At 37.7% G+C, this 14,877-nt stretch overlaps 1 protein-coding gene across 1 annotated transcript in view; it reads left to right on the top strand.

Moving 5' to 3' along the window:
• Positions 1–688: 688 nt before the first annotated feature.
• LOC124161853 (gastrin/cholecystokinin type B receptor-like) overlaps positions 689–14,877 on the top strand; it is a 531,853-nt gene continuing 517,664 nt past the window's right edge. Inside the window, exon 1 of the mRNA XM_046538072.1 lies at positions 689–3,753. Coding sequence (XP_046394028.1) covers positions 2,982–3,753 — 772 coding nt within the window. The 5' untranslated portion in view covers positions 689–2,981. The remainder of the gene's footprint in view (positions 3,754–14,877) is intronic.

Raw genomic sequence — 14,877 nt, forward strand, 5'->3', positions numbered from 1 at the left:
ACATAAAGTTGGCCATGAAAGAAAACAGGGTCAGGCAGGAATAAGCCAGCTCTTTGCAAAGTCTGACCCTGAGCCTTGTTTATAGTCATCGCATAGGAAACCTTAATGGGAAATTGTCTGCGAGTCAAATTAAAAGGCATGGTGGGATACGACGGCGTTAACTGCATTCTTGGGATGAGGACAATCTTGCCGGAATCGATTATTATTTTTTTTTAATCGATTATTTTTTTAACCAATTTTAGGAAACAATAGCAATATTTAGGAAGTTAGATATGCCGTTGCATGTTCTCTGATAAATTCTGTGCATTTTGGTACCTCATTTGTAGAGTTTGGTTGCGTATAAGTTGAGAAAAAGGTTTCTTTACAGTAGAAATAATATAGAGGATGATTACGCATGATAGGATGAAGGTCAGGCGTCATAATGGCTGCATCACAGCAGTGCACAGAGCCGTTTTCAATCGTGATTTTTCAAGTGACCTCCCGGGGCGCATCTCGTGATTTATCCGTCCTCGAACTTGGCCCGCTAAGCTTTCATTCGACCTTCGCAACCCTTCCGGCGATCCCTCACGCAGCTCCCCTCCACCCACGCTCCGAGTCTGCGCCCTCATGACTCTCCCCTCCGTGCCCTCCGACGGGCAAGGCCGCCTCCGCCGTGCCGCGAAATCTCACCAGTCCGCGAAGTCCGACGCTCCGCTCCGCTCGCAACGCCACCTGCACGCGCTCCTCACCGAGGAACGACACAAGACGTCGCCGGACTCCGCCGCCAGACTTCAACTACCCGTCTTTACTTCCGTGTGTGTGTGTGTGTGTTATCCCCTACAGCACAACCTTACATGCGCACATTTTCGAGGGTACGTTCCGTCACCGGTTCTCGTGGTGTTTGTGTAAACCAATGTAAACTATTTGGTCTACTTATTCACAACAACTAGGAGAAAAAACAGCATTGAACACAATTAAAGTGCATGCATGCGTTTGATAAATTATAATGTTTGGAAACAGTATTTTTCGCCGAAAAACGAGGAGTGATGACGAAAGAAGAATGGTTAGCGAGGCTTTAATCTTGTGCCATGGCAAGTTTGGAAGTGTCAATCGTTTAAAAACTTGTGTATAGTGCATCGCTTGGGATTGTTTCCCAAATTCGCCAACAGCTACATATTATCTGCAAGAATATCCACAAATGAATGATATATGCGAAAAAAGGCCGTTCCATTAAAAGTTATGAAAAAACCCTCCAAAGTTATGGAATGAAATAATTTTAAAGTGGTAGACTTCGTCCATTTTAGACAAACGTAAAATATTGAAAAATCATAGCCTTTTTCAACATATTATGAAGAAATTGAAGTTCTATATCTTTAACATTCAATCAAAATGATACAAGAAGGAAATCAAAAACTTAAAGTACGAGTCACTTAGTAAGGAGAAGGATTATCTTGCACGGAGCAGAAAATAATTACATCAGATCGCTGGATGCTCAATGGAGCTAATAGCCACGAATAATTAAAAAATATTATTCAACATTGGGGAAGACAATTGACCACGTTAACTCCGTCATCATTCGAATATACTGTAGAAAACTTTCACACCAAGAACGGGAAGCAGTATATTACAACGACACAGCTTATACTTGAAACGCGAACGAAAGGGCAGTAAATTGTGTTAGTGTTGCTCCGCATGACAATGCAATACTCATATTCAAATAATGTCACATCCAAAATACTGCCAATTATTAAAAAAAAGCTCTATTTAAACTAATCTTTCCTTAAAACGTGGAAATAGTAGGTTCTTCAACCGTTAAGTGAGATCGTTACACCTCCGTGAATTCCATGTGGCTGCTATGTGTACGTAATACGAGCGTTTAAAGTATTCTTATTGATGTTTTCAAGCATTGAAAGTTTATTTTAATATTATATTCCAATTACGGCATTATAATGGTTTAGTATCCCACAGATTTTCTAAAAATTAATTTCTTTCGACAACGTTCGAAATATCTGCGCGTTTACCAGAGAGACTTAAAACGCACATAGATGCCCTGCATGAATATAGTTGCAACATTGGATTTACGTAAAGTTAAACTTTTTAGCATCAACATGGAGCTTAAAAACAGGCATTATCAGCATTTCGTTACCAAAATATTTCTTGCAATGCTCTGAGGCGCATAGCAACGCTACAATTTTCAAGGCAAGGCAGAGTTACGTTAATTTTAACACTACCTCATCTCAAGTAAATTTAATCAACAAAAATTATTTAGACGAGGGTGTCATTCACTTCGATTCATGATAAATTTAAACATAATAGTAAGCACAAAAATGAAATTTTAATAATGAGCATGTGGTTACTGTGGTAGTCTGCTTAAGGAAAATGGCGCCCAAGGATGAAAGGAAGTGATTGTATGTGATCATGGGACCTGATATCCAAAATGTTTCACAGACGCAATCCCCCTTATTGTGAAAATATATGTAATGGGGATTTAAGGATTAATTTACCTTAAAGTGCTACCAAGGTTTTAAAATTATTTATTGATCAATACTCGAAAGTCATCAGCATATATGACAGAGATCTTTCGACGAACAACGACTTAAAAAATATATTGAAAATATTTTTTAAAAATACGAAAGCTCAAGTAGTGCGAAGAAAGTTTTTCATGAAGAATAAAAAACCCATTTGAAAAAATTAATTTCACAGAAAAACTGAGGAAAATAACAGAAACTAGCATAAAGCTAATAAAATATATTTCGAAATCACTTAAAGATTTACGTAAGATATGCGAATAAGGCACCTCAGCCAATTTAAAATTAAATGAACTAATTTAATAAATTGTATCCCATGTAATATATTGAATTCTTCTTGTGCTCCTCCGAGATGAGAGCGTTAATGAACCTCATGCACAAAGTAATGACCGAACAATAGAGATAAAAGTGACGTTGGAGCATAAGTTTCGCTTTTTCATCAAAGAATTTTCCAAAGAAAGTGAAGGAATCAAAATGAGCATCGTTAGTCACGATTCCGTGAAACTGGAGAACAGGACTTCCGATCTCAACAGGTTGTTCAGAAAAATCGGCAAGGAATCACAGACCAAGTGGGCGATGACAAAAGGCTTTCAAGGACGAAGAGAAGACGTAAACGAGGAGAGAGATAAAGCAACCGATCACGAAATCAACTCGACATCGTGGTCGTCCCCGTACAACCCAGCGATCGACCAGGGAGATGACCTGATCGAAATAGGAACGCGGATCGAAGATTCCAAATTCCCTTTCCTTCAGTACACGGCAGAGGTGACCTACAACGATAGCCTAGGGGTCACGGACTCCCCCTTCCCCTTCTCCACCAGCGCCTTTGACCTCAACCACACGGTGCCCACCCTACTAAACGCGACCGTGACCCCTGCCGTGGTCCAGGCCCCCGCTTCCGGCTACGACATCCTCCGCTGGGTGCACATCCCGGCTTACGCCGTCATCCTATGCCTGGCGGTGGTGGGCAATGTGCTGGTCATCGGAACGCTGGCGCCCCGGCTTCTCCCCCGCTTCCCCGCCAGACTCATGTGGAAGGCGTCTAGGGGCATGGACGGCCCGTCGTCAGGGGTGTCGGTCGCCGGGTCCTGGAGGGTGAGGTCCCTCACCAACGTCTTCCTGCTCAACCTGGCCGTGGCAGATCTTCTCCTTGGACTGCTGTGCGTGCCGTTCACGCTGGTGGGAGCCATTCTGAGGGACTTCGTCTTCGGGGGCGCCATGTGCAAGCTGATCCCCTACTTGCAAGGTAGGACACAATGAAAATCTTTTTCTTTTTCCTTGGACGCCTCTTCTGAGATGCTTTGATGTCCGTTCCTCACCACATTGTGCCGTTTTGTAACATGTGGTAGTGATTCAGATAGTTATAAAACGGAGAAAAAAAATAAAAAAAAAACGTTCCACAGATCTCAAGTGATGCCGACCTAGGCTAGACAATACTCTTCCAAGATAAGGTTCTCGATCATGAATGAAGTTCAGTGGACAGCTGAGGCTTTACCATATTAACATACCATCTAAGTTGAGCGCTAATAAAATTATTGATATATCTTTAACCCTTCTCGGAGATGCATTTTTCATCGACAATATATTAGCGTCATATCATTAATTCAGGAATCACTCTTAACAGTTGGCATTAGCATTAACTCTAGTTATAAGAGTCTTTTTATCCCTCCCACTATTTTGGTTGCATAAATAGGCATCTCAGCGAGTCAGTAGGTGACTCAAATGTGACCAAGCTTTAGCACATTGTATAGCAATGGTTTCCATGCGGTAAGCAGTCAAACATCCCTAAGCCTTGCATTTCGATTATTATTTTCGTCATAAATGTGTGTCCCTGTCGACGCATAATGATGAATTGTAAAGCCAACCATTTATTGCCAACACAAGCCATCTACAAAAGTAGTTTGGAGACATATCGTACTTCCATGACTTCCAAGAATTTTAAAGAAGATTATTTTAATAATTTTTGCACACTAATGCATTCATAAGTACTAAAATTACTCGGTCAGATATTTGCATATTGACTACCTTTTTAAGTAATAGATTTAATATTTGGCACATCTGTTTTATTGTGATAGAGACAGAAAGTAGAGCATAACAGGGTTTATTATAAATTCAACCACAGCATATACTTAATGTCTCCAGGTATCTAGAAACAGATCCGAGCCGCTGCAATCGGAAAACTGTCGATATCTCAAGAGTGTGAAGTGCTCACTGAGTATTTTAATTTTTTTCACATTAGTAGATATTTACGTATTTTAGATTCTTAGATGCAATTTTATTCACTTTTTATATAATTTGGGTAAAAGAGATATGGCTTCAACTTTCAGGTAAAAATGGGGAAATTTGCAGGAGCGAAAGATGATTTCGAAGTATCCAACGTTATATTTTCACGCTAAAACGAAGGTCACCTTTCACACAATGTGAAACATGGCGCCCAAGGCATCTATTGAGATTGCTAGATGATACCTTTAATAAATAATTTATGTATAGTATTGGAGCTATCTTTCAAGGCTGTCAGCTCCTATAGGTTCTAATGGAATTACAAAAATGGTAGGAAAACCTGCCTAAAAAGGTTGACATTGAAATTTGGAGGTGACACCTTCATTATTTATGCACGGATCCAATGCTCGCCCATCAAATCATTTAAGTTTTTCAGATATGTCACTTAAGCTGGACCTATGATATGGAAAGGTCTATGTGAATGGCGACGATGAAGCCAGATTCGACATTGACACGCTCAAATGAAGTAACGGTGATGAAGATGGACAGCAAGAAATGTAGAATATTGTATGACGTTCGAAAACTTCATATCTACAGTTTCATTGATTGTATCCTTCCATGCATCGCCCATCATATGCTTGTCTGTTATTTTATACTTCATCAATACCGCTGGCGATAAAAATGATATAAAATTGCTGAAAACAAATATTTGATAGTAAATATCACATAAAATTTTGTGATCCACCATTCTTATGAGAATATCCGGTCAAGGGTAAGTCTCAAAGACGATATAACTTGTGTATATTTAGAATTTAATTATTGGCAAACAGAAGAAGCTTCCTCTTTGCTCCTATTTTCATTGATGATGCAATAAAGTCAAAAAAGAAGCAAATAGATAACAATTACAACTGATTTCCAAGTAGTATATCAAAGGCCACTTCCACATGTCATTTTGGCAAACATTTCTTCCCTGGTTCCTCTAAGTACTTCCCTGCTCGTTTAAGAAAAGATAGAAAATTGCGATGCAATCTGCAAAACGCACGACTGATTTTTTTATGTGCATATTTTGCTAACATTGGGATTGTCATGATCATAATGTAAATAAGAGGTACTGAGGAGTAACTCAAGAAGAGCTACAGTGACCGTATGCTAGGATGTTGTAGGCTTGCCCCTCCTTGGAATACGGGGGCTGTATACGCTTATCGATTAATGCAATTCTACCCCATGGGGCTGAAGCCAAATACTGCCAATTTTTCTTTGGCAGTATTTTTACAATAAGTCATGAATATGTTGGCAAGGAAAGATTCCACTTTGTTGTTCCGAAATCCTGCTTGTAGTATATTCCTTGGTATGTGAAATAATTCTGACCCATGACCAAATGTGTTAACTTGACGTATTCATGACATTTTTCATCCACTCTTTCTTCGCGGTCGTAAATGCCTCATTGCAGGAAGCATGATTTCAACTCTTCCTACCTCAGCTCGTATAATATGGCTGGGACAGAGAGGGACTTGGGAGATTTGTACGATATATGATTAATTAAGTTAACCACAATGACAGTTTTTAAAAACCCAAATGCCACATACTCGAATTTGTCGCATTTCCTAATACTATATATATTTATGAATAGTAGCCGGACACGCTTGAAGATGGAGGATTCCGAGTCAAGAAATATTGAACCCTGGCCGTCAAGAAAAATTGACCCTCCACCGAGCAAACCTTTTATTTTTGAGTCCCTTCCGTACGAGTGGGTCCTCCGCTTCCCTAAAATAAAGATTAAAAAAAAAAAGGTAGAAAATAGCGATTCATGGTGAAAAACGGACGACTGATTTTTTATGTGCATACTTTGCTCACATTGGGATTGTCATTATCATTATTTAGGTAAGAGATACTGAGGAGTGACTCATTAACAGCTACAGTGACCGTATGCTAGGATGTTGTAGGCATGCACCTGCTTGGATTACGGGCTCTATGTACATGCTTAATGGTTAATACAATTCTGCCCCATGGGACTGAAGCCAAAACGGGTCGTATAATGAAAGTAATCCTATGGGATTCCAGCGATTTCATAGGTAACGGTGGTGACATATTGGCTTAAATGTGATTAATATCACCTGACTGAGAGTGAGACGCAAGAAAGAGAATGTTAAATGCTATCGACGATAATGTATTGATTGGATGGTTAACCTCTGATATGCGATATATATTATCACTGCTAAAACCGGAAGTTGTAGACTGTGGAAGACATAAACCACGTTAGATGGTGTTGATCGCAGTAATTGCAGAGTTCATAGTAACATGAATAGGAAACAAAAATTCTACCTCGGAAATGAGTGGGTACATAGCTGGAAAAGAAAATGACCGGGGCTAATCGGAAAATTTTTAATTTTTACGAAGAAAGCTCTTGGTTTTTGCGAAAATAAGTGCATAAAAGTTATTACTAGAGTTTAGAGGCAGAACGTTAAGCAGAAGGATCCATGTGCATGTAGAATCCATGTCTTCAAATATTGTTTCAAATATTCTACAAAATTTCTTCAAATCATAAAAACATAGGTTCCTTTAGACTTTCTTGTTCTTCGGTTAAAGGACTGTGTACATCCTGAGTAATCTATATATTTGAAAATGTGTTGTTTGTAAATTTAATAGAATAAGTTTATGCAAGAGCGCCCTTAGTCGCTTACTCAGCGTGAATTATATATAATTGAGTCATCATGTTGAGCATATTTCATCAAACACCGGGAAAAGAGACAGGAAAATTGTGGGGATTATTTATGATATTATTATCATCTGATAGTGCATCGAAAGAGCTATTTTTTGAGCTACATGTCGTTAGTAAAGTAATATCTTGCACAAAGTAAAGGTATGTACATTATCGGTAAACACATCGATTAATTAGGAAAGCGTATATTTTGGTATTTGAATAATGCATAAATTGGACTGAACAACGCCAAATGAAAAGCAGTTCCATCATAGACTTAACAGGATTGGATAGAAGTAAATAATTTTAGCCTTAGTGAATTTACTCACGGATGACATTCGGTATGAGAAATCATTTGGTTTGGCCGTGATACGAATCCGGATCCCGATTGTGGGTCAGATATTCCACCAGTGACACCACCAAGCAATCTTCTTCCAAGACAAATGTTTTGTTGAAATTTTGAGTGTCGAATGTCATCCTCCTCCTTGGTGTAATTTTTCACCTGTGCGCTTGACTGCGTACAAAGTCACTTATTCTAGGTAAGGAATTACTACCTACAGGCCTCTATACCGATTAAACTCTTTCGAATACTTATGGTAACACGTAGTTTGGAATTATTAAATCACCGTGAAGAAAAAACAGAATTCGATGCAATAGGTGGAAGCATCACTTATGCATCGATGACTTTGATTTCAATTACAAGAATAAATCCTGGATTCAAAATCTTTGCCGCCGGTTCCATAAAACCGCGAACTAATGATTGTTTGCTGGGATTACGACATAAGCCTCCGCAGTCCACTGAGATTTCCCTACCTCGAAATCCATTCCCAAAGCTCCGTTAATCCTCTAGATCCCTTTGCCTTCCTTAAAGACCTTCGTTTTCGGAATCGAGGCGCGAATGCTCCCACGGTATCAACGCTAAAAGCTGCTCAAGACGAAAGCTCGCTCACACTGGAGACATCCTTGTCAACATCTGCTCGATTTCTACACCATTATCCTTCTCAAACATCTGGATGTCTCAGAAACCTTTTCGCGGGAAGGTAGAGTTCGACACAGGATTTTTTCATACCATGGATGCAGTAGGCATGGCCTATTTTGTGTCAAGATACCGGGTTCTATCACATTTTTCTAGGAAAACATTTCAATACAAGGCCACTTGCTAGCTCAATTTCTAGTGATGAATTTTTTAAATCGAAAATCTTACATACATAAAATATATCTTCTACCAGAATGTTGCCCTTAACGTACGGTATTTCGAGTGCGACATAAACAGTTTTGTATTTTTACAGCCAGAGTGTCAAATTTTTTAGGGGAACTGGGGCCACATTTGCAATGCATATAGAAGTAAAAACTCAATGAGTAAGTTCTAGGCCTATTTTCAATCGATTTATTAGCATATCAATCTGCCCTGCAAAGTTATCATAAAATTTGTTAGTCCTCAGCACCTCTCAACACATACACACATTCTTCCCTATTGTAGTTTGAATAACTCAACAAAAGCCGTTTTCAATTCGACAAGGCTCACTTTGACTTTTTCTCAATTTAGAATAAGCATGCTCGGCGATAATAAACCTTCATATTAATGCGATTATTATATTGGTGTATGCTTATGAAGGGACCCATTGATGAGAAGGAAGCTGACAATATTGTCTTTTCATCTCCTTCCAGGGAACTTCCAATCAAAGCAATTACAATTATTACCCTCGATTTTTCACGGGGCATATTTCTTTGTTGACTATAACAGAATTGTTCAATAAGAAAGCAGGTGCGAAAGCTTTTGGTGGCCAACATTGTAAATTATATGTAAATTCAAAAAAAGGTACTGATGATAAATTAGAGACCGAAAATTCTCTGACGATACTTTTAGGTAGGTTTCAGAACTGAATGAGTACTTTTGTAATGATTAATGATTATTGTCTGTATAAAAGCGAAAGGATTGCTGACAATTGATTTTCTGGCGTTGGCTATGCAGGAGTTCACTGACGTTACATTGTTTTTCAATGAATGAGTCCTCCCTTGTAATACTCTTTTAAAACTCACCTTATGCTCAAAATATCCCAGTTGTAATTCCATGCAATTTGAAGAATGTGCAACGCAGGCATTCGTCTTACCTGTAAAGAGCAAAAAAAAAACGAAGAATTAATAACTGCTTTCAGTTTGCATCGAATATGATTTTTATCTGAAATGCAAAACATTGTAATGAATATAGTGCTAAATACTTAGTAGAAATACTGCCATTTTGAAAATATACATCTTTCACTTCATTGTCTTACTTAATTTTATTAGCAATATTAAATAATTTGTTAACTTTTATTTCACAGATGCATATTGCGTTGTGCAAAGTGCTAGTTCTCTTTTGAGAAACTGTAAACGATGTTTAATGTCGTAAGTTCTAAGCCAACGTTGAAACAAAAGCCAATTCTCTTACCTGAATAGGGTAGTTTCCTTCATGATGAAAACGAAAGGCATTGATTGCGATTCGTTACCCACCATTAGTGTATTCATAATATACAAATTATTTGGTTTTAGAAATCCCAGTTTAGACGAATCTTAATGGTCAATTTTATCCTCATTTGAAAAAGGCAAGATTGACGCCAATGAGATGCCACTCCGAGTGACGTCACAGGGACCTAGTTTCTATACGAGTAGATAGGAGTTTTACATCGTCTGAGATTACGAATGCATGCATGAGGCACAGAGCTCAGGGAAACATCTCTTAATAATCACTTATTAAAACTGGCTAAGGTAGGAAAGTTTTCTTCGTTTGATAAGGTATTAATAATCCTTATTTTAGATAAACACTACCAGCTAGCAGGGTATTCTGCTACCTGCTAGAATCCTGCGTTGTATCAGCACTCAAAGCCTTGCCCCAAGGTCACCTCACTTGCGGTATCGGGAACAAGAATGACGTCACCCGGGGTTTACCCAGCATTTATACTTAGCCGTCGTGTTTTCGCACGCTTGAAAATTTTCACTTTTAATTTAATCGTGAAAAATAGATAGGTATCGTCATTTAAAAATCTGAAAGCGTAAAATACGTACTCCAGGATTAATAATCTTACGATTTAGGCAATAAAAAATAATAGAAAACAACTCGACTTCAATACTTCCCATTCAGAATTTGTCACTGTTTGGGACAAACACTGTTACTGAGATAAAAATCCTAAGGAGTCAACGATACTGCACAAACTGAGGTAATCTTGCTTCCACTGTTGGGCACTCTATGCAAACCCTTTGGGTACAGAAGAACTACAGTAAATACCTAAAAATGCACAACAGCAGCTTATTCAGGCGGACACTACTCTTATTTTAAGGTTGAATTTAATCCTTTTGTCGTTAGAAAAAGAGAAAAGCAAAGGATTACTGTTTATCGGTGGGGAAAATTTAACCTCATCATCCTTTCCTGCATTCTCGAGTAAATATTGACCGCAGTGCAGTTTTCACACCATATGCATTACATATGGTGTGTAAACGTCACAGCAAAACATCGTGACATTATTTAACTTAACAACCCATAAATATAAGATGAATAGCTATGGCAATAGAATTGATTTTGTAGCACTTAAGTCAAGCGTGAATTGCAGCATTGAGTCAAAACTCTTAGCCATGTTCCACTTTCTCCCATATTTTTCTAAACGTGTATTCTTCTTCTAACACGTAATCCCCTGCCATCCCTATAGATATAGCATCTCCAAATAACATTAACCCTTAACTAGTGACGTGCAATTCTTGTTACACTATCCGTGACGTGCGGTCTGGGAGACCGCAGTAAAACAAAAATTCATAAAACGTAGCAAAGTCATTTTTAATGCTTAGTTTAGTGTTTCTTTGACTTCTCAGCTATTGTAAAACTTATATTTAATATTATGCATTCCAAATACGAACCAACTTTTTCAGTAAAAATTGTTATTTGAAAGAGGATCAAAAAACTGATATCAAAAACACTTATTATTATTATTTTATTATTATTTATTATGGTACTTTTTTAATTAAGTAATTAATTATCCACGTTATGCAACAAAAATGCGTCCTTATAGATTATTTATTATTTTTAATGTTATTCTTGAAAAATTACCAGAAATTGTTTTTAACAACTTTTTGATTCATTTCCACCAGCATTACGTCCATTGATTTTTCCAATTTGGTGACGTGTGGTCTCACAGACGGCTACTAAAATTCAGTTTCAAATTTTCAGAAATAAATAATAAGAACGTTAGATTTTAAGTGTGCTATATCCTTCTTATAAAAAATTAAGAAGCTCACGAATATTATAGATATTTCGAAATTGCAATTTTGAAAATATTCACAATTTTATAAACGCAGCGGTCTCTCAGACCGCACATCACCGGTTAAGGGTTAAAACCGATTCGAGGGTACTTCCTGTAACTTCCTTATAACTTTAGCATAAGACACAATATTTTGATGTGACTGTTACATCTCTTATGTTTTACAGGGTCTGCGCATTAGATGAGATAGATGGATACCTCATTTCGGAACGCTTATTTTCGCACGGCGTCTCACAGATACCATTTAGCAATGGTTAAAGAAAATTCATGCAAAAGGAAATGCATAGTTTTAAGTATACCGGGACTAGCCACGGTGATAAATTACCCGGGAGTCACCTGCAATGCACAATCTTGCGAAAGATCCACAGAGAAAAAATCATCGTCCTTGACCGGTATTTGGAATTCGAATTCGAATGGAATCCTTCGATTCGAATCCTGGTCAAGGCGGATGATTTTTTCTCTGTGGATCTTTCCCACGGTTGTGCATTGCGGCTGACTCCCGTATAATTTATCACCGTGGCTAGTCCCGGTATACTTTAAACTTGCGTCTACTTATTTAACCCGAAAGTTGGTTTGGATAGGCAAGGGTAGATCTAACCACGGACTAAGACATGGACACAGTGAACATCAAATATTCAGGGTAGGGGGTGGTTCCTTTCCCTATGCCACTTCTTACTTTACCCAGATAAATTGACCAGGAATCCTAAGACAACGCATTGCGCCCGATAGTGTTTTGTCTCCTCTCAAATTACGTGTTTTTTCGAGACCAACTTCTAACTTAAAACTTGCGTTTACTTGCGAAAGATCCATAGAGAAAAAAATCATCCGCCTTGACCGGGATTCGAACCTGGATCCCCCAATTTTCAGTCAAGTGCTTTAGCCAGTTAAGCAACCGATGCGTCATTCTTCCCTGTGGATATTTTTGGACACTACCGAACAAGGTTTTGCTGGACTGCTGAGCATATGATGCCACAAACAGTCCAAATCGTGCGCACAGCGCCATAGCCGGAGAGCAGGCCCGGACATAGAACACATATAGGCGTTCGCTCTTGACTAGTTTAAAGTATACCGGGACCAGCTACGGTGATGACTTATGCGGGAGTCGCCCGCAATGCACAATCGTGCAAAAGATCCGGTCCTCGTCCGGTAGTGTCTAACAATTGGCCTACTTCATGGAACCCCGTGAGCTCCAATGATACATACCGGATAAAGGATTTATTTCTTTTTTTAAATTACAGCTAACGCACGCAACGTAATACTTAGCAAACAACAATGATGGTGAAATACTACATCAAACTTTTTTCGCCAGTTTCTTTGAGTATTTTGGTTCCTTTAGTATCATTCATCATTTACTCTTCAAGGATGACGTTTGAAGGTAACATTACAATATTCTGAAGAAAATACAAGAAATATTAAGTTACAATTAGGTTTAAAGAAAAAATACACGGTGTAGAAGATCTTCAAATTGATGTTGAAAATATGAAGACTGATTGATGTGTGACCCATTCTTCATAAGACTGGTCGCAAGCGACTAGCTAGGCGATGAAAATATGCATGTCTTAGAGAACGCACTGGATCTAAAAATTTTCAAATTCAAATGTAAAGATCCCCTGGGGATAAAAGTTCAGAAGTGAAGCAGAGTAATCGTTTTATATACAAATCCGATCCTCTTTGTTGGGTACATAGTCATTAAAAACAATTTTCGATGGGTCATCGTTTTGAAAATTGATCCATCGAAATTTTGAAGAAATAAGCAATAAATAAGACAGGCCAACCAAAGAATTTTGCATGAAAACTTTCTTTATTTTAATAGCTGATCTTAATAGATTTTTATGTGCCGAATCCAAACCTGGCCTTCAATATGTATTAATAAGCAATATGTATTTTAATATTTAGTCTAATACCCCTATAAGGTATATAGGGAAATAAATGAAACACTGTGTAACATCATAAAATTGTTTGTATTTACTGTTAAATAACTTACAATAATAACGTAGCGTGGTAATACAGGGTTCACTTGTCAACTGGAATAGGTTTACATTTTCTTTCCCTATTTCCCTTGAAGCTTCTTGTGTAGCTTTTTCAGCGATGAATCGCTTGCTGAACTTCTCGGTGAAGTACCAACAGTAATCCCCCATTATCTTCGTTCATTAGTCCTACTATTTCAATTTTATTTTAACTATATTAAAGCTGTTAAATTCTAAATATATTGCTTGATTTCATAAATTTAACTGTGAAATGTGAATAAATGGTAGATGATACAACTTTTTAAGCATCACATTTGGAATCAGAAACTTAAAAAACATACGAATAAGGTATTTTCAGTAAAAAAGTTTTTTCATCGTTGGCCTGTGTTATCCATCATGGGAAATGGATAGCACACGAAAAAGGTTTTAAAAATGGGTGATCTTAGAATAGAGTCGAATTCACTGAAATAAAAAAAGAAATATATGGACATGATCTATAAATCGGGGTGGGGATGAATTATTTTAATTCATAACAGGATTGATGAATACTGTTGAGCATTCGTAGAGTGCTCTAAAATTTCCTAAAGACCTGAAAAATGCATCATTTCGCTGATTCGCTTTTTATGTCACTATATATAAAGAATGAATAATCTGCAAACAAGTTTTATGAAACTATTTTTTGATGTGGTGAAAAAATACTCGCTCACTGTGATTTATATTCTTAGAATGCCTCTCCTTTTTTTCTCGATTATAAATTGCAGTGGGACATCCAAAGTAGAAACGTATTCCACCAGTGGGAGCCCAAAATCAACTAAAGCAGCCTCTTTGGTCAAAGTACCTTCTGTTACGAAAGAAATTGTATCTTGAAAGTATGGCATATATATTCAGAGTATTTAGTTCTAAAGGTGTTGGTTAAAGATCATAAATGTCCTTATTTACATTTAATAAAAAGATAATTAATCAACAACAATTCTCGGAATTTTGTTTCCCTTAGCGCAGGAAAAGTGCATAAAAATTTGTTGAGGTATTTTATAATTATTTTAATGCAATAGGCGCAGTAATAAGACTGTCAAATACCTTCAATTATCCCCAGTTAAATCCTGAGTACACCATAAACCTTATTTACACTGTGACCGCCAAAGCAGGAGTCTTAGAAATCAAGCGAGTACCCTTGCTGTTCCAAGAACCATACCGGTAAT

Source organism: Ischnura elegans, chromosome 7 (assembly GCF_921293095.1).
Source record: "Ischnura elegans chromosome 7, ioIscEleg1.1, whole genome shotgun sequence".
NCBI classification, from domain to species: domain Eukaryota; kingdom Metazoa; phylum Arthropoda; class Insecta; order Odonata; family Coenagrionidae; genus Ischnura; species Ischnura elegans.